The sequence below is a fragment of the Nansenia antarctica genome (genome assembly GCF_963989245.1).
Source record: "Nansenia antarctica genome assembly, chromosome: 9".
Classification (NCBI taxonomy): Eukaryota; Metazoa; Chordata; class Actinopteri; order Argentiniformes; family Microstomatidae; genus Nansenia; species Nansenia antarctica.
The window spans coordinates 4,157,252-4,175,809 of NC_137679.1; the positions used below are offsets into that span (position 1 = coordinate 4,157,252).

Here is an 18,558-nt window from a genome sequence, read left to right on the forward strand (position 1 = left end):
AGTTCTAACTTGACAATAATATCTAACAGAAAAGGTGATCCATAGACTGTGTAAACATCTTATATACATAGCTACTGTTAAATACATAATCAATATTTCCAATGGCTAAAATCCTAGCATTTAGCACAACTCAAATCAACTAACAGAGAAAATCCCCATTCAAAGTTCTTCTTTGTCACTTCACACTTTCCACAGGCGGGTAATGGGTGGGAACAATAGCTGGTTAACTCCCCCCCCCAACCAAGTTAATTACCTCCCATTATACAAGTACAAGAGAGTGACGTTGTTATGGCCTCAGTTCCAATCGACATTGCATCAGCATGAGAGAACAATATGGCAATATTTATAAAAGGAAACAATAAGGAAAGATTAAAAAAAATTATAATAAAATAAATGTAATAATAATAATGTTGGGTCCATGTGTCCATTCATCATTCTAGTCCATAATGCATCTGGTGGGACTTTGGTGGAGGGCGTGTGATGTTTCATGCCTCATCAGAACACAATTCTATGATCTTCTAAAAAAATATAATTCTGCCAGAGTGGGGTTTTTCTGTGTCAGTGAAGCGTCTCTCCTCTCCGCGTCAAATTTGTGAACACAAACTCTGTGGCCATTTTAATGCTAGTCACAGCTAATAAAAGAGAGAAAGTGTTTTTATTGATTCTGCATATCCTCATTTCCAGTGAAATAGCTGCCATCTTGTTGTTCCATTTTTGTTTATCCCACCCCTTCATCACGTTGATTGGTTTCTTGAAAACAAAACATGCCCCCCACCCCCAAACCCTACTGTTACCTCTGACCTCATCTGCCATTCAACCCTCTCCCTCTCCCGCTCTGTACTGTACAAACACACGTTTATTACAGCCCTCGTTCTCTCTAGCCCAGCGCCAGGGAGGGGGCTGAAGGTACAGGGAGTTCTGTTGGCTGTCTGGAGTGTCTGGGGGAGAAGAGTAGACCAAGACAGACTGACAGGCCTCAGTATCCAGAATAGATACACAACAGTCTTCTGTCCATACAAGCACATGTACATACAGTAGATGATGGTGCAGCCAGCAGACCCCCCCCCCCCTTCTTCTTTAGGGCTCCTGCCTCCTTTAAACTCCTCCCACACTGGGAGCAGTCGTGTTAACTAGTGTGTGTGTTCTCTGGTGTGTCTTTAGGTTTCCTGCGTGACTGAAACTCCTCCCACACTGGGAGCAGCAGAATAGCCTCTCTCCTGTGTGTTTTTTTTATTTATTTTTTTACAGATTATGAAAGTGTAGATTGTCAGCTCTCAAATGATGATGTCATACACTGAAACCAGTTGAAAATAGTTGAAGATTTATTGTTTATGTGAATGTTGGTACACCTCAATTCAACTAGCAGAGAAAATCTCCCTGAACCAAAACAAACAAACACGTTGATTTCAGAACATTCTAAAACACATTATCACAGAAAACTGGATTATCACACAGTCCCTAAACATGAACAAGACATGTATCACCATGACAACACTCACCAGAGTACAAAGCTCAGAATCTGTTACAGCAGACGAGTGTTGTGAATCACGTCATGAAAACAAGCTTAGTTCGCTGACAAATTATTTAAGGATCCTAAAACTGTTGATTGTTATATTGAGGGGGCTCTACAACATTTAAACTTTCAGAATATGAAAACAAATAAAAACACATTTAAAAAACAAAACATAAAAATCATCAGCATCATTAAACAATGTCAATATGTCCACACAGGCTAGAGGCCAATCTAACAAATGTGGGGGAGGAATAGTGTTGGAGTACGTCCAGGCGTATGTCCAGAAAATAAGCTAATCTAATAGAAAACTGAGAAGTGATGGGATCTATATCTTAATATGATATGATGTACAACATCTCAGTCTTCTAGCTGAAACGTTAGGAGGATTTATTGCAAACATACAACATACCAGTATTCAGTCACACTCGGCTTCTAAACACCAAGGCCTCATCTGAGTGGAAGGGGCGGTGACCACATGACGGAGGAGGGGACATGGACATCTCAACTCCTACGACCTCGATTCCTCCTTTACTCTCCAGGAGGGAGAGGAGGGGAAGAGAGGAAGAGAGGAGAGGAGGGGAGAGGAGAGGAAGGGAGGAGACAAGAGGAAGGGGAGGAGGGGAAGGGGGGAGAGATGAGGAAGGGAGGGTATGAGAAGAGGACAGGAGGAATTGAGAGAAAAGAATCAAGAAAAGGCTCATGTCAAAGTCAAAAGTCAAAAGTCACTTTATTGTCCCATCACTGGGAAATTTGTATTGGGCTTACACCCCACAGCAGCCAACAAAGAGCAACAGACAATACAGAATGATAAAACACAAACAGAAGGCAGCCCTGTTTAAGACAAGAGTGGAAATAAAATGATAAGCAAGATATCGTGACACAACCTTCTCCCTGATCCGATCAACAAGTAAATATCCATACAGTAGATGATGGTGCTGCCAGAAGACCCCCCCCTTCTTCTTTAGGGCTCCTGCCTCCTTTAAACTCCTCCCACACTGGGAGCAGTCGTATTAACTAGTGTGTGTGTTCTCTGGTGACTCTTTAGGTGTGCTGCGCGACTGAAACTCTTCCCACACTGGGAGCAGTAGAATGGCTTCTCTCCTGTGTGTGTTCTCTGGTGACTCTTTAGGTCACCTGACTGACTGAAACCCTTCCCACACTGGGAGCAGCAGAATGGCTTCTCTCCTGTGTGTATTCTCTGGTGTCTCTTTAGGTCACCTGCCTGATTGAAACTCTGCCCACACTGGGAGCAGCAGAATGGCTTCTCTCCTGTGTGTATTCTCTGGTGTGTCTTTATGTGTCCTGCCTGACTGAAACCCTTCCCACAATGGGAGCAGTAGAATGGCTTCTCTCCTGTGTGTGTTCTCTGGTGACTCTTTAGGTGTCCTGCGTGACTGAAACTCTTCCCACACTGGGAGCAGCAGAATGGCTTCTCTCCTGTGTGTATTCTCTGGTGTCTCTTTAGGTCTCCTGCCTCACTGAAACTCTTCCCACACTGGGAGCAGCAGAATGGCTTCTCTCCTGTGTGTATTATCTGGTGTGTCTTTAGGCTTCCTGCCTGACTGAAACCCTTCCCACACTGGGAGCAGCAGAATGGCTTCTCTCCTGTGTGTATTCTCTGGTGTCTCTTTAGGTCACCTGCCTGACTGAAACTCTTCCCACACTGGGAGCAGCAGAATGGCTTCTCTCCTGTGTGTATTCTCTGGTGTGTCTTTAGGTTGTCTGCATGACTGAAACTCTTCCCACACTGGGAGCAGCAGAATGGCTTCTCTCCTGTGTGTATTCTCTGGTGTGTCTTTAGGTTGCTCATATAACCAAATCTCTTTCCACACTGAAGACAAGAGTGAGTCTTCTGTCCTCCTTGAGTCTGTGGTTGTGATTTAAGGTGAGTTGGACAAATGAAACTCTCACTGCAATCTAAACAGTGGTGATTCTTCTGTCTTGAGCTCCTCCTCCTCCGTCTGTGTTGTTTATGGCTTCCTGATGCGGTGGAGCTGGGCTCCATGTCTGAGTCTGGGTTGGAGCTCTCTTCTGTAAGAATAGGAACATATACAGGATTAGAAACAACATGAGAACAAGTGCTGCTTCCATAGACTCAGCAGTGCCAGAAGTAACACCACATCTCTGGAGTGTTTCTAAAATAATGTATTGCAGCTTATATATTTAGCTTTGGGTATCTGATTAATGGATTAACTGAATCTGTCATAGCTAGGTAGAGTTTGATAAGGACTCCAGGTGGACTCCATTGGCCAATATGGCAGAACCAGGGAGAAACAAATGAAATCTTTGAGAAAGAAGATACAAGAACACAGTGGGCCGGTTTCAGAGACAAGGCTTAAGCCTAGTCCTGGACTAAATCACACTTTCAATGTAAAATCTCCATTGAAGATGTTTTTTAGTCTAGGATTAGGCTTAAGCCTTGTCTGTGAAACCGGCCCAGGGTCTCACAGAGCCACAAGCTAGCAGAAGAAATAGTAGAAAAACAAACAAAACAAAAAACAGGGTGAAAACACTTTGGAGTCAAACTTTCTGAAAACACAAGAGGAGTGTCTAGCCTCCACTAAGAATGTCTTCAATATAGCATATTATATTGCCAAACATAATAGACCATACACAGATCACCATGCAGAAAGCCCTTCTTAAACTCAGACATGCAATTGATACCATTCCTGTGAGTAGTGCAGATTGGGAAAGAGGTTTTTCAGAAATGAATAATGTTGTCACACCTTTGCGCACACAACTGAGAATTGAAAACACCTCAGCTCTTATCTTTATTTAACTAGTTGGACCTCCTCTTGAGTGTTGGAACCCCATGAAATATGTAAAGAAGTGGGTGCCTACTAGAAGATCTGCTAGTCGTAAACTTGTTTATATTTGTGTGTGTGTGTAGATGGGCAAATCTATATGTATATATGCATGCAGACATGTTTGAGAGGGAGGGGTGGGTGGAGGGGAGGGAGAAAAACAGAAAATATTCATGCCTTTTTCAATGTATCAATCTTCTATACTGAGAAAAAAAAAAAAAAAAGAAGATCTGCTAGTCACTTGGCATGCATGCAGAGAGGACCGGCTTCAACATACCAGCCCATCTGGGATCTTCTGAACTAAGATTGTATATAAATAACTAGCTAACTTACTGTGTAAGAGATACGAGATAACCAAGATTAGAGACTGTCAGTGTACGTTATTGGCCTGCTGTATTACGGGAACTCAATGAAAAAGAAATAAAATGGATTGAAATTTAAAATTGCATCATGGACATTTTAATTTCAAGATCATTTAAGGTTTGATTTGTGAGGCAGTATTGAGCCCCACCATCACTCCCGCACCTTTACCCACCTCTAACACAGAGCCCCCCCACTTAATAAATCCCACTTTAACCCCTGCGTAATGGTAATAATATATAAGGACCCATCCCCTATACACAATTAACACCATAGAGCAATGTACAATAAATACATTATAATAGTAGTCAAGTTCATGAACGTACCATCCAACTCACTATCTGTCTCCAGTAAATCCTCTCCTCCCTCCTCTTCTTTCATCATCACATCTTTCTCCTCCACTTCCTCTTCTTCCATTTCTTCTTTCACCATCAGAGTGTTTTCCTCCCCTTCCTTCACCACAACTTCTTCTTCTTCCTCTTTCACTACCACATTATGTTCCAGTGTTTGACTGCAGTCCTCCAGCTTCACTGCCACCATCTCTGGACCCTGCTGTGAACCCAGGGACTCTGTGGACTTGGCTTCAGGCATGGTAGCTGGGCTGTGAGATGGATCTGTGTAATGTAAACAAAGGAAGAGCCACACATAGTGGAGAGTTAATTTCTCAAATATTCAGATTAACAAACACCTAACAAAGAATATGCACTACTATGAATTATTATAGTAAAGTGTCTTTCATGTTGGCTGGGCTGTGGCCTGATTCTCTACCCCTCTGGCTGAGTGGTGCACTCACATACATCCCCCTCATGGGTTTAAAAGGAATACACTGGTCTAAGAAACATGGTGTCTCATGCGTGCATTTCACATTCTTAAAATAGAGTAGTGATCCTATCTGACCTAAAACGGGGAATGTTAGGATTAAATGTCAGGAATTGTAAAAACTTTTAAATGTTTTTGGTTAAGGTATATGTAAACCTCCAACTTCAACTGCAGGATACTTTATTATTTACAGAATCCAATATACTTAATGTAAATAGTAAAAAAAACATGACCAAGAATCCACCCTTGATCCATCCTTTGTTATGTCTAAAAAACCTGATTTAACCCCATCAGTTAAGACACACTGCGTTCTGTCTGTTAAATAATATTCAATACAGCTACATGAACCTGGTCCAGTTAACCTCTGAACAAGTAGGTAATGGTCATAATAAATAAGGACCCATCCCTAACACACAATTAACACCATAGACCAATAATGTACATTACATACAATTATAATATTAGCCAAGTTCATGAACTTACCATCCTTTCCTTCCTCTCCTCCATTTTCTTCTTTCACAATCACATCTTTCACCTCCACTTCCTCCTCTTCTTTCATTATCACATCTTTCTCCTCCACTTCCTCTTCTATTTCTTCTTTCACCATCATAGCTTTTTCCCCCTCTTCCTCTCTTCCAGCCACCATCATTTCTTCTTCTTCCTCTTTCACTAACACATTATGTTCCAGTGGTTGACTGCAGTCCTCCAACTTCACTGCCACCATCTCTGGACCCTGCTGTGAACCCAGGGACTCTGTGGACTTGGCTTCAGACATGGTAGCTGGGCTGTGAGATGGATCTGTGTAATGTAAACAAAGGAAGAGCCACACATAGTGGAGAGTTAATTTCTCAAATATTCAGATTAACAAACACCTAACAAAGAATATGCACTACTATGAATTATTATAGTAAAGTGTCTTTCATGTTGGCTGGGCTGTGGCCTGATTCTCTACCCCTCTGGCTCTGGTGGGTTTGAAAGGAATACACTGGTCTAAGCAATATGGTGGTGTCTCAATGGTAATGGTAAATGGACTGACCTATTCCAAAGCGCTTTACAATGGCCTCTAATTCACCCATTCACACACCACTGGCAGCAAGCTACCATGAAAGGCGCGAGCCCGCTCATTGGGAGCAATTTGGGGTACAGTGACTTGCCCAAGAACAGTTTGACATGTGGTCTGCCAAAATACTTTTGAATTCATGCAGGATTCTGCCACAGTACAGGATAGTATACAGGATTGCTTTGCTGCATTGAGAATCTCCCTTCAAGAAGCATTTCCATGCAATGCCGTTATAGATCCAGCAGGGGGCGACTGGCAGTAGACAGCATATGCAAAGTAGTATTATAAAGAAATGAAGAAGAAGCCTTGACAAACACTCTAGCCAGGGTTAAGATACAATTATGGTGGGTATTGAGGTGGTCAGTATAGGATATCTTGACAGTTATAATAGATCATTTAAACACTACAAATTGAAAAGTTGGAGTTGTGCATACAGGCCTAACATTAGTGTATAAGTTACTTTACTTGTTTAAATTCTTCCACCTGCTGCTACTCAGATAACTGTTGGGGAAGACTTTACTCTAACACCTTCAAATAATAACAATAACAACTCTCTAAGAAACCGGAGCTGCTGATCACAAGAGGCCCTTTATTACAGACCGGGGCCTGAGCTAGTTCACGATGCAACTCTCTAGGCACTCAGAAATATCATCTCTTATAGAATTCTCCTGGGGACCCCACCCCAAATACTCATTTACATACCGTGCCCCCAACTCCCAGCTCAATATCCTGGGCCTGTTGCGGTGAAACCCTTTGATCAGTGATTAGGCTAACTCTTTTCCCCCATATAGGCCTATTCCAAGCCCTTCTCATGATTACTCTGGGCATTATTAATAACACCTAATAATAGATAAGACTAGTGATGCTCCGATCTGATTGGCGCTGATCGGTATCGGCCGATATGGCCTTGATCGGAGTTCTCAAAACAGCCGATCAAACCCGACCGATCAGTTTACAAAATGGCGTCGCCAGTCTGGAAATATTACACCGTGTCGGAAAGAGACAACAAATATGCCGTTTGTAATGCCTGCTCAAAAGAAATACCTCGGGGAGGAACGCACGCAAGGTCTTTCAATACCACGAATATAATACGGCATTTGAAGGCTTGTCACACCAAGGAATATAACGAGTTTAATACATTGGCGAGCACTAAGGCCAGAGAGAAAGAGTCGTCGAAAGAACGGGCGACACCACTCACTCAGCTTACTGTTACCGAGACATTGCAACGACAGCAACCATACGGCAACGACCACAAGAAACGAAAGGAAATAAATGCGAAAGTAATAGAATTCATATGCCTTGATCAGCAGCCCCTGTCTGTTGTGGAAGACGCCGGGTTCAAACGCCTTGTTTCCTGCCTGGATCCACGCTATACGCTGCCGGGCCGAAAATATTTCACTGATGTTTGCCTGCCGGAATTATATAACACTGTCTACACATATATCGGGAGCCTAGTGAAGGACAACATCGCGTCAATCAGCTTCACGACTGACATTTGGAGTTCGAGTGTCAGTCCTGTGTCTATGCTGAGCCTGACTGCGCAGTTTATCAACGCAAACTTTGAGCTGACTAAAGTGGTGCTTCACTCTCAAGAATTCCCTGGGTCACACACCGCAGAGGCACTTGCTGCAGCTTTCACAGACATGCTCAACGCCTGGGAAATCCCAAAGGGAAAGGTGCACGTTATCCTACGGGATAATGCCAAGAACATGGAGAAGGCTATGAGGGACTAGGGGTGGGCATCAATGATCGATGATCGATTAATTGATCGATAAGGTCTTGGTCGATCACAAAATATTTTGCTCGATAATCTTTTTTTTTTCTTTTTTAAAATAATAATAATAATAATGGAAATTAGTTTGTCCACGTTATGTGTGAGAAATGAACTTTGCATTTGCCTTCGCATTGAATTTCGCAACGCAGTACGGCATGACGGAAGTTCCCGTTAGTGTAACCTGACCTCCAGTAATAGGTGCACGATCTCCACTACTTCCTGAAAGGCACCTTGCATGTTTAATTGATTAATCAGCTGTGCGGTAAACTGTTGGAACACACACTGCTTGGAAAATGGCGAAGCGAGCGAAACGAAGCTTGGTGTGGGAGCATTTTGATCTGAAAGGCGACCTCGTTCATTGCAAACACTGCGCAGTGACCTGTAAATATAATACGACGACGACCCCGATGAAATACCACCTGCAAACCGTACACCCGACCCTGACTGCTCCTTCGCTACCTTGTACTTCTCAGCCCTCCATCATGCCTCATCTTATACGTGGGAGGTGTGATGCACAACGAGAAGAGAAAATAACGATGGCCATCTGCAAATTAATTGAAACAGATATTCTGCCGCTCAGTTTTGTCGAGGGTAGAGGATTTTGTGCGCTGATGCAAATAGTCGAGCCAGCATATCCTGTTCCATCGCGACGTTCCATAACCAGGCGCCTGTCACCAGATTGCGTTCGTCTCTCACCCCTGAACATGTTAACATGATCATCTTTTTGAACAAGAACCAGTAGGCCTGCCGCCTACAGTCTCTCGCTGGAGTTTAAATTTAAATTAAGCTGGACGCTCTTAAGGACACTAACGTTTTCAGTCATCCTCCTATTTGTGAGTAACTGTTTTTTTACTGCTCCTATGGTGAGTTACTTATTTTCTATATTTTTATTTATAATGTAAAATGTGTTTTTAAGTTAAACAATTTAGGCTACTCACTGCCTTGTTTAAGAGGATTGTTATTAGAGATGCTCCGATCAGGGTTTTTGGTGCCGATCACCGATCACTGGAATCAGTGATCTGCCGATCCGATATCACCGATCACAGCGTCGAAAATGGCAATTGAAGCATTCTATTTATTGTGTAGCATTATTTATGTTTTAAATTATTCTTAACACCATTGACATTGTATATTAAGTATTTAAATGAAATTAGGAGATGAGAAAGTATCATGAATTGACGACCATCTGTTTTATTGAATTCACAACCACCTGTAGCTTACTTCAGGAAAAACTAATAAAATGTGAAAATAAAAATCATAATAAATAAAATGTACACTGTCACATCAAATGTGCAACATTCCACTCGAATGAGAGGAACTAGGGGCTCTTAGAGAACTTGGAGCTTATACTGTAGCTTTCCTGAGGAACAATAAACATACCCAAACTAAACTGCAACATAAACAGGCTATAGCCAAATATAAAATACTGTTTCAAGTCAGTCAGTTTCAAGTCATATTTAGGAGGAGATAAGACAGCAAGTCAGCAATAATCAATAAAACAAAAAAACAAAACATTGCACCTAAGGAGATTTCAGACTCAAACCTTACTTCTGATTAAGCAGCATCACTGGCAGATTAGCCTTGAGAAATACAAGCATCTCAGCGTTTTTGGCACTCAGCCTGTTCCTCTTATCATCTAAAATATGTCCTGCTATGCTGAAAAGTCGCTCGCTATCTACACTTGTGCAAGGTGCACAGAGGAACCTAAAACTCACGCGCTAATAGTTGTTGCTATGGGCCAAGTGACTTCCTGCTCGCTGGGTCACATGACGTCGCTGCACTACCTACACTACGCTCGTGAAGTCGCGCTGGAACTCTGACCAGCACTCGTGGAACGCCTCTCGTCCAATCAAAGCACTCGGTCCCTTTATGACGTCGAGCCCAGTGTGCGCTTCGGCGCTCTCTGAGCGAATCGACGAACGCAGCAAATGCCGTATGATATTCGTGGTATTGAAAGACCTTGCGTGCGTTCCTCCCCGAGGTATTTCTTTTGAGCAGACATTACAAACGGCATATTTGTTGTCTCTTTCCAACACTGTGTAATATTTCCAGACTAGAACAAGACAGGCCATTTTGTAAACTGATCGGTCGTGTTTGATCGGCCGTTTTGAGATCTCCGATCAAAACCGATCAAGGCCATATCGGCCGATACCGATCGGCGCCGATCAGATCGGAGCATCACTAATTGTTATCTGACTGTAGTGTCTAGTTAATGTGAATGAATGAATGTGTGCATTGTGCAATTCTGCAATAGCAACACAAATAAAGTTTTTTCCCCAAGGAAAACATGCTTGTTATTTCTGCCCTAGTTTATTTTTTTTATTATTTATTTTTTATGAAAAAAAAGCTTATTGATTAATCGATAATTGATCGTTAATTCTTACGATTATCGGAAAAAAAAAAGTTGATCGTTTGCCCAGCCCTATGAGGGACGCGCGTTTACCAAACCTACCGTGCATGGCTCACACACTCCAGCTCGCTGTGCATGAGGGGGTTTTGGCACAGCGTGCCGTCATTGATGTCATCGCAAGTGGAAGACGGATCGTCGGTCATTTCAAACATTCCCAGCTAGCTTACTCCCGACTGTTCAGTATTCAAAAACAAATGAATCCGAACCAGCCACCCAAAAGGCTACAACAGGATGTACCAACCCGCTGGAACAGTACGGTTGCCATGCTAAAAAGTTTACTGGAACAGAAGCGTGCCCTATGTGCTTATGCAGCTGATTTTGAATTGCCTTCCACGTTGGCCGTCCATGAGTGGAAATTGGTGGAAAATCTGATTTCAGTGCTAGACCCCTTTGACGAGCTCACAAAAACGATAAGTTCATCAACTGCATCAGCTGCAGATGTTATACCATCCATCAGAGCTTTAACTCGTCTTCTTGAAAAAACAACAGAGAGTGACCACGGTGTGAAGACAGCCAAAGCCACGCTCCTGGAAGCTGTCAAGAGGAGATTCAGTGACATTGAATCTGAGCGCCTGTACACCATCGCTACACTCCTTGATCCAAGGTGAGAACTCCACAGGGAGAGATTCTTATGCGTATTAGCTTTGGCCTAAACATTATTGATAAAAGGGGCTATGCTTAAGTTAAAGGTAAAATATAAATACTGTGTTGTGTTATCCTGTAGTGTACGATGGTTTGCATTTAAAAAGCAGTTAATCTTAACTATAAATAAATAAATAGAATGCTATGGGGCCAAGCCCATGCCTAATTAATTCATAAATATAATACAAATGCTATGGGGCCCCGCCCAGGCCTAATTAATAATAAAATAGTTAAGCATAACCTACAAAATGCATTAAATACATTAATTAATGTTGCCTTTTATTTCTCTCATAATAAAAAATAGGTATAAAGACAGATATTTCCCCATCGCACTCAAGCCACAGATGCGCAGGCTGCTTTCTGATGTCCTGGCTGCTGCAGCAGAGCAAGAGACGGACAGTTTGGCAGTGAGTGAGCCCCCACAGAAGGAACATTTACATTTACATTTTTGGCATTTAGCAGACGCCTTATTCCAAAGCGACTTACAATCAATACATTTGAATACTAAGCATGTGAATCAGCAGTCCACCATTCGTTGCAGGAAGTGTACTCTAGCTCGGGCCCGGGGCCACTGATAGAAGGAAAAACCTTCTCCCTATTATCGCCTTCTACTAAAACTTTTTTATTTTTTATTTTATTTTTTAGGTACCACGAGCTGGCTCCTTGCATGCTATGCATGCTGAACTGTTGGCTGAAGAAGATGGGCCCCAGCATGTGTGCGGCAGTGGTGACATCAACCCAAGAGCATCACAGGTTAATCTCTACCTATCAGAGGCAGTTATCCCAGACGGTAATGGGCAGCCTCTTGCTTTTTGGAAGGCCAACGAAGGCCGCTTTCCTGCTCTTGCACAAGCAGCACGAGTCTTCCTCTGTGCACCTTGCACAAGTGTAGATAGCGAGCGACTTTTCAGCATAGCAGGACATATTTTAGACGATAAGAGGAACAGGCTGAGTGGCAAAAATGCTGAGATGCTTGTATTTCTCAAGGCTAATCTGCCAGTGATGCTGCTTAATCAGAAGTAAGGTTTGAGTCTGAAATCTCCTTCGGTGTAATGTTTTGTTTTTTTGTTTTATTGATTATTGCTGACTTGCTGTCTTATCTCCTCCTATATGACTTGAAACTGACTGACTTGAAACAGTATTTATTTTATATTTGGCTATAGCCTGTTTATGTTGCACTTTAGTTTGGGTATGTTTATTGTTCCTCAGGAAATGTTTATTGTTCCTCAGGAAAGCTACAGTATAAGCTCCAAGTTCTCTAAGAGCCCCTAGTTCCTCTCATTCGAGTGGAATGTTGCACATTTGATGTGACAGTGTACATTTTATTTATTATGATTTTTATTTTCACATTTTATTTATTATGATTTGTATGTTCCTGAAGTAAGCTACAGGTGGTTGTGAATTCAATAAAACAGATGGTTGTCAATTCATGATACTTTCTCATCTCCTAATTTCATTTGAATACTTAATATACAATGTCAATGGTGTTAAGAATAATTAAAAACATAAATAATGCTACACAATAAATAGAATGAATGAATGAATGAATGGTCTTTATTGTCATTGCTATAGTACAGGTACCAAACAACGAAATTTAGGAGGGGTGGCTCCCCTGGTGCTAGGAAAGAAAAAAAAGAAAAAAAAGAAGAAAAAAAAAGCTTCAATTGCCATTTTCGACGCTGTGATCGGTGATCGGTGATATCGGATCGGCAGATCACTGATTCCAGTGATCGGTGATCGGTGATCGGCACCAAAAACCCTGATCGGAGCATCTTAAAGCGCTTTAGGACACTCTAAGACGCTTTACAAACTGAAAAGATAGAGTAGTAGAATTAAATAGTACCATCTATTGCTAAATTCCTTCTCTGAATTCATGAGGGTTAGGGTTACAATTAACACAATCTAAACATCCACATTTTAAGCCAATTAAAAGAGAGAAAATCCACCATACAACAGACTCTTCACACAAATCCAACTTTAAAAGAGACGTCTAACGTCTTCTATGACTTTTGGTTTTGATACCTATTGAACTTTACTTTAGCATTACTGACTTGAAAGAGCACTTTTTAACATGGAGGTCAAAGTAAACTCAAGAGACATGCAGAACATTCTTAGATTACACAACAACACTCAACTCTTCACCAACCGACACTACCACTCTCAACCAGTCAACCAACCCTCCACCCGGTCCACTGAACTACCCCAGGCTCCAATCTATCTATCATACTATCTATCTATCTATCTAACTATCTATCTATCTATCATACTATCTATCTACCTATCTATCTATCTATCATACTATCTATCTATCTATCATACTATCTATCTACCTATGTAACTATCTGACTCTGTCTAACCTTCTATCTTTCCAACCTCATATCTATCTAACCTTTCAACTAAATAGACTAACTAGAAATGCCATTCTGCAATATTTCATAGATAAATAAGGTCTAGATTGGAAACGAGGACACACTGTAACAGAAGTCAACAACTTTCAAAGCGACTCATCTATTCAGCCTTTGTAAATTCACCCTATTAAGTCTAGAATATCACTGTTCTTTACTCTGATATCCAGTCTATCCCATTTCGACCTCATTCAGAGCAGACATTGTGACTTTGCAACTGCAAACCAAGGCCTCACACGAGTTGCACAAAGGACAGACGAACACGTGTTTGTTGTTGTGCTTTCTTGCGGAATGTTGATAGTGTGAGACAGTCCACCATGGATGGCTTCCCTGTTGTTGTTGTTGTGTTTATGTTACCGTTATTGTTGATTGGTTACTGTATGTCACATGATCACCCAGAGAGAGATATGGCTCGTTACCGAGGTTACGTAAACAGTCAGTCAAGGGAACAACGCTCATCGGTATGGACAGCAAAGCTGCTGTTCTGTGCCAGAGCTAGTTTCCCCGTCATCTATTAACCTGCCATCTGGGACACAATTAGTTGTATCTTGTATTGTGTTTTGAAGAAGTTAACTAAAGAACCAGAAACGGAGAATTCCTTGTCGTGTGAGTCATTATACCCACGCACATCAGACGGACAAAACACGACAACTGGTATCAGAAGTAGCGATCATCCGTGAGTACATCCACCTGACAAAGGAAAAGCTAACAGAAGCTAACGGAAGATAATAAAGTTATAAGAGCCAAAGCTAACGGGAGCTAATAGGGGCTAACAGGAGACAGCTAACTAGCCAGCTGACTGGATTCAGGAGTTACTACAACAACTGGTTGAGTACTGCCACCTGGTGGTGTTTGGGAAGACTGTACTCCCGTTAGACTCAACTAAATTAAGCGGACAATTCCATTAATAAACAACTCAACAAAATCAAAGAGACAATTACATGAATAAACAACTAAATAATACAAAGAGACAACTACATGAAAGAGAACAAGACAAGTGGAACAGACAATCCACCGAAAATAAAAGGACAATTACATCAACAGAAAACTCAATAAAATGACAGAGGAACAAGGAGCTACAGTAGGACCTACTGAGCCTGATAGAGCCCCAACATGGCTACAAGCTTTGTTGGATAGCCAAAATCAGCAGACAAAACACCTGCAAATGATGCTAGCCCCCGTACTAACACACATAACAGGAGGAAATCCCGTTACACAGCAAGCCTCACCACCACTTGCTGCTTCCAGTGGAAATGGGGATAAGATCTTACAGCGCCCCACATTGGACAGGCATGCTTCTGAGCCTGAAGCTATACCTTCAGCCTCTTGGGATATACCAGTAAGACCAAAAACTCGTGTTGGTGCCCCCTTTGCAGCTGAGTTGGATGTCATCAATCAGCGCACTCGCAACTTTGGTCCCACCAGGAGGGGCGGCAATGCTGAACCTGACAGTAGATGGAGAGACACTAGAGACTCTGAGAATGAAACCCAACGCTCATTTCCCTATGGTGAGCAGAGACTGAATAGTTCTGGTCACAACAGTCAGCACACTCTGCAAGAAGTGCGTAGACCTAAACGTGCCACATTTGAAGGAAATGATGACTGGGACTCTTTCTTGTTGCCATTTGAGCGCCAGGCCAGGGAGTATGGATGGAGTACTACAGAAAGAGTGGACAGGCTGCATGAATGCTTAAGAGGAGCTGCAATACGATATATCTGCTCACTGCCAGAACGTACACCTGAGGATTATGCTCTCTTAGTGGAGGAGCTTACTCAGCGCTTTGGGAAAAGAGACCCCCCTACCACAGTAAGGAGAAAGTTGGGAGAACTTCGGCAAGGTAGAGAGGCGTCAGCTGAATTTGCAGAAGAGGTGAGACGCCTCGTCACACTTGCATATCCAGGAGTGGATCTCCAGCTGCAAGATCAACTTGCAACTGATGCCTTTCTTAAAGGTCTAAAAAAATCAAAAAGTGGCCTATGAAGTTATGAACCGAGATCCATGCTCCCTTGCAGAGGCTCAAAAGTGTGTAGAGGCTCATGAACACAACTTCAAAGCTACGGTGGGACGTGAAACAGAAATAAAGAACAGAACACAACGCATTTCTTGGGCTGATGATGGAGACATCTGTGAGGACTTTACTCCTACCTCTCGTAGGGTACAGACCCCTCAGTATGTAACTGCTGACCAGTTTGCTACACTAACGGACCAAGTCAAGACCCTCGTACATACAGTAGGGAATCTACAGCTGCAGTTTGAACATCATAAAACTAGAGCAACAACACAACGTCCCCTGTCACTAGAGAGGACACAGAACCATTATCAGGTGCAGCCCGGCCGGATGCGCTCCCAGTCACCAAGCCCAACCCGGGGAGCAGCTGGCCCATGTTATAAATGTGGAGAACAAGGACACTTCAGGAGGGACTGCAGTAGATCGCCGAGCCCAACAGCTGCACGTAACTGCGGTGACAAAGGCCCAGACCAACGGGGGCAGTCAGAAGGGAGACTACATGCAGATCACAAACCACAAGGGCTACAGATTGGCTGCACCAAAAACAAGGGTGAGAGTCTACAGATTCCGGTGACAGTAAACGGCATTCCAACACAGGCTGTGGTGGACACGGGAGCCCAGACAACAGTAATCTCAGAGGAGCTGTATAGGAGTTTCTCTGGAGGTGATCCGACAAGCATACGTAAGACCTACCTTCTAAATGCGGGAGTTGGAGATGGCATGGAAGCAAAACGTGGACTGAACGTCACTTTTAAAATTGCAGCCAAAACAATCGACTGGGACGTACACGTAGCCCCCATACGTGACTCTGTCCTCATAGGATTGGATCTGATGAAGACTCATGATGTTGTCATCCACACCCGTGGTAAGGTGTTCATCGGTAACGAACTTGTGCCCTCCAAAATAGTACGAGGGGATGGATCAGACTATCATGTTGCCAGAGTGACCCTAGGAGAGACCACCACCATACCACCACATCTGAATGTGTGGTCTGGGGTGAGGTGGAAGAACCAAGGCCAGGTGTTCCAGCTGTACTAGAGCCTTTGAACATCACAGAAAATGTAGTCTCCGGGAGTGTTGTTACCACTATGGAGAAGTGGGTGCCAGTCCGGCTATGCAACTTCTCGACCAGCAAAGCGGCCCTGCCAAGAGGAGCATGCCTTGGACTCTTAGTTGAAGCTTATCCTGAGGAGCCATCATGTTCACCTGAGCAAAGTGTAGAGCCCATCATAGAGGGAGAGTCAGAGAGTGTGCCATCACTGGTGGTTGGAAGAGTAGCAGCAATCTCTGAGCTACCTGAACATCTCCAAAGCCTGGTTGGTGCTACTAGTGAGGCACTCAGTGAGGAGCAACAAGAACAATTTATCCAACTGCTAGTGACCTACCAATCCCTCTTTGCCAAAAGTGATTCCGACCTGGGTTACATGTCTGCTGTCACACACAAGATTGACACAGTATTGCATTCATCACCAAATGGGGCCTCTATGAATACACCCGCATGCCATTTGGGCTCTGCAGTGCCCCAAGCACCTTTCAGAGGGCAATGGAGCTCGTCCTCAGGGGACTCCAATGGGAAACATTGCTGATCTACCTTGACGACGTCATTGTCATTGGCAGGGGAGTGGATGAAAGCCTGGACCGGCTCGCACAGGTCTTCAAGTGTCTCCACAGCTATGGGTTGAAGCTGAAGCCTTCTAAATGTCACTTGCTTCAAGAGGAAGTTCTCTTCCTGGGCCACATTGTGAGTGGAGATGGGATCTGTCCAAACCCAGCTCTGGTCAAGGATGTACAGCGCTGGGAGCTACCCAACAACCTGAAGGAGCTGCAAGCTTTTCTTGGACTGTGTAACTACTACCGCAAGTTTGTTCCAGCTTTTGCAGAACTGGCAAGCCCTCTCCACAGCCTTTCAAAGAAGGGGGCTACATTCCTGTGGACAAATGAGCACCAAGATGCTTTTACAAAGCTGAAAGAAAAACTGACAACTACACCAGTGCTGGGGTACCCCACTGTTGGAGGCAAGTACATTCTAGACACTGATGCCTCGAACCACAGTATTGGAGCTGTTCTGTCACAACTCCAGTGGGGAGAAGAGCGAGTCCTAACATACGCCAGCAGCCATCTTACACCAGCTCAGCAGAGGTACTGTGTTACCAGACGTGAGTTACTTGCTGTCGTCCGCTACACTCGCCAGTTCCGCCACTACCTACTGGGCAAGAAGTTTCTGCTACGAACAGATCATGGCAGTCTCACCTGGCTGTTTCGGTTCAAAAACCCTGAAGGTCAGTTGGCTCGCTGGCTGGAAGAGTTGAGCCAATATGACTTTGACATAGAGCATCGAGCGGGCCGGCAACACCGCAATGCTGATGCCATGTCAAGGCAAACCAGAGAACATTCAGACAAATGTGACTGTTACCAAGCTGGAAAGAACTTGTCTGATCTACCATGTCAAGGATGTAAGTAGAGATGCTCCGATCAGGGTTTTTGGTGCCGATCACCGATCACTGGAACCAGTGATCTGCCGATCCGATATCACCGATCACCGATCACAGCGTCGAAAATGGCAATTGAAGCTTTTTTTTTTTTTTTTTTCTTTCCTAGCACCAGGGGAGCCACCCCTCCTAAATTTCGTTGTTTGGTACCTGTACTATAGCAATGACAATAAAGACCATTCATTCATTCATTCATTCATTCTATTTATTGTGTAGCATTAATTATGTTTTTAATTATTCTTAACACCATTGATATTGTATATTAAGTATTCA

The 18,558-nt window shown here is 43.2% G+C and overlaps 2 protein-coding genes across 5 annotated transcripts in view; both read right to left on the reverse strand.

Moving 5' to 3' along the window:
• The window catches only part of LOC308165162 (NLR family CARD domain-containing protein 3-like), a 469,264-nt gene that overhangs the window by 384,623 nt on the left and 66,083 nt on the right, over window positions 1-18,558 (reverse strand). The window lies entirely within an intron of this gene.
• Window positions 878-6,142, reverse strand: LOC308165013 (uncharacterized protein; the record flags this gene model as incomplete). The annotated part of the gene is made up of 4 exons (XM_080539114.1): window positions 878-938; window positions 3,346-3,544; window positions 5,004-5,291; window positions 5,980-6,142. The coding sequence occupies 4 exons, from the start codon at window positions 6,140-6,142 to the stop codon at window positions 878-880; spliced, it is 711 nt and encodes a 236-aa protein (XP_080395240.1).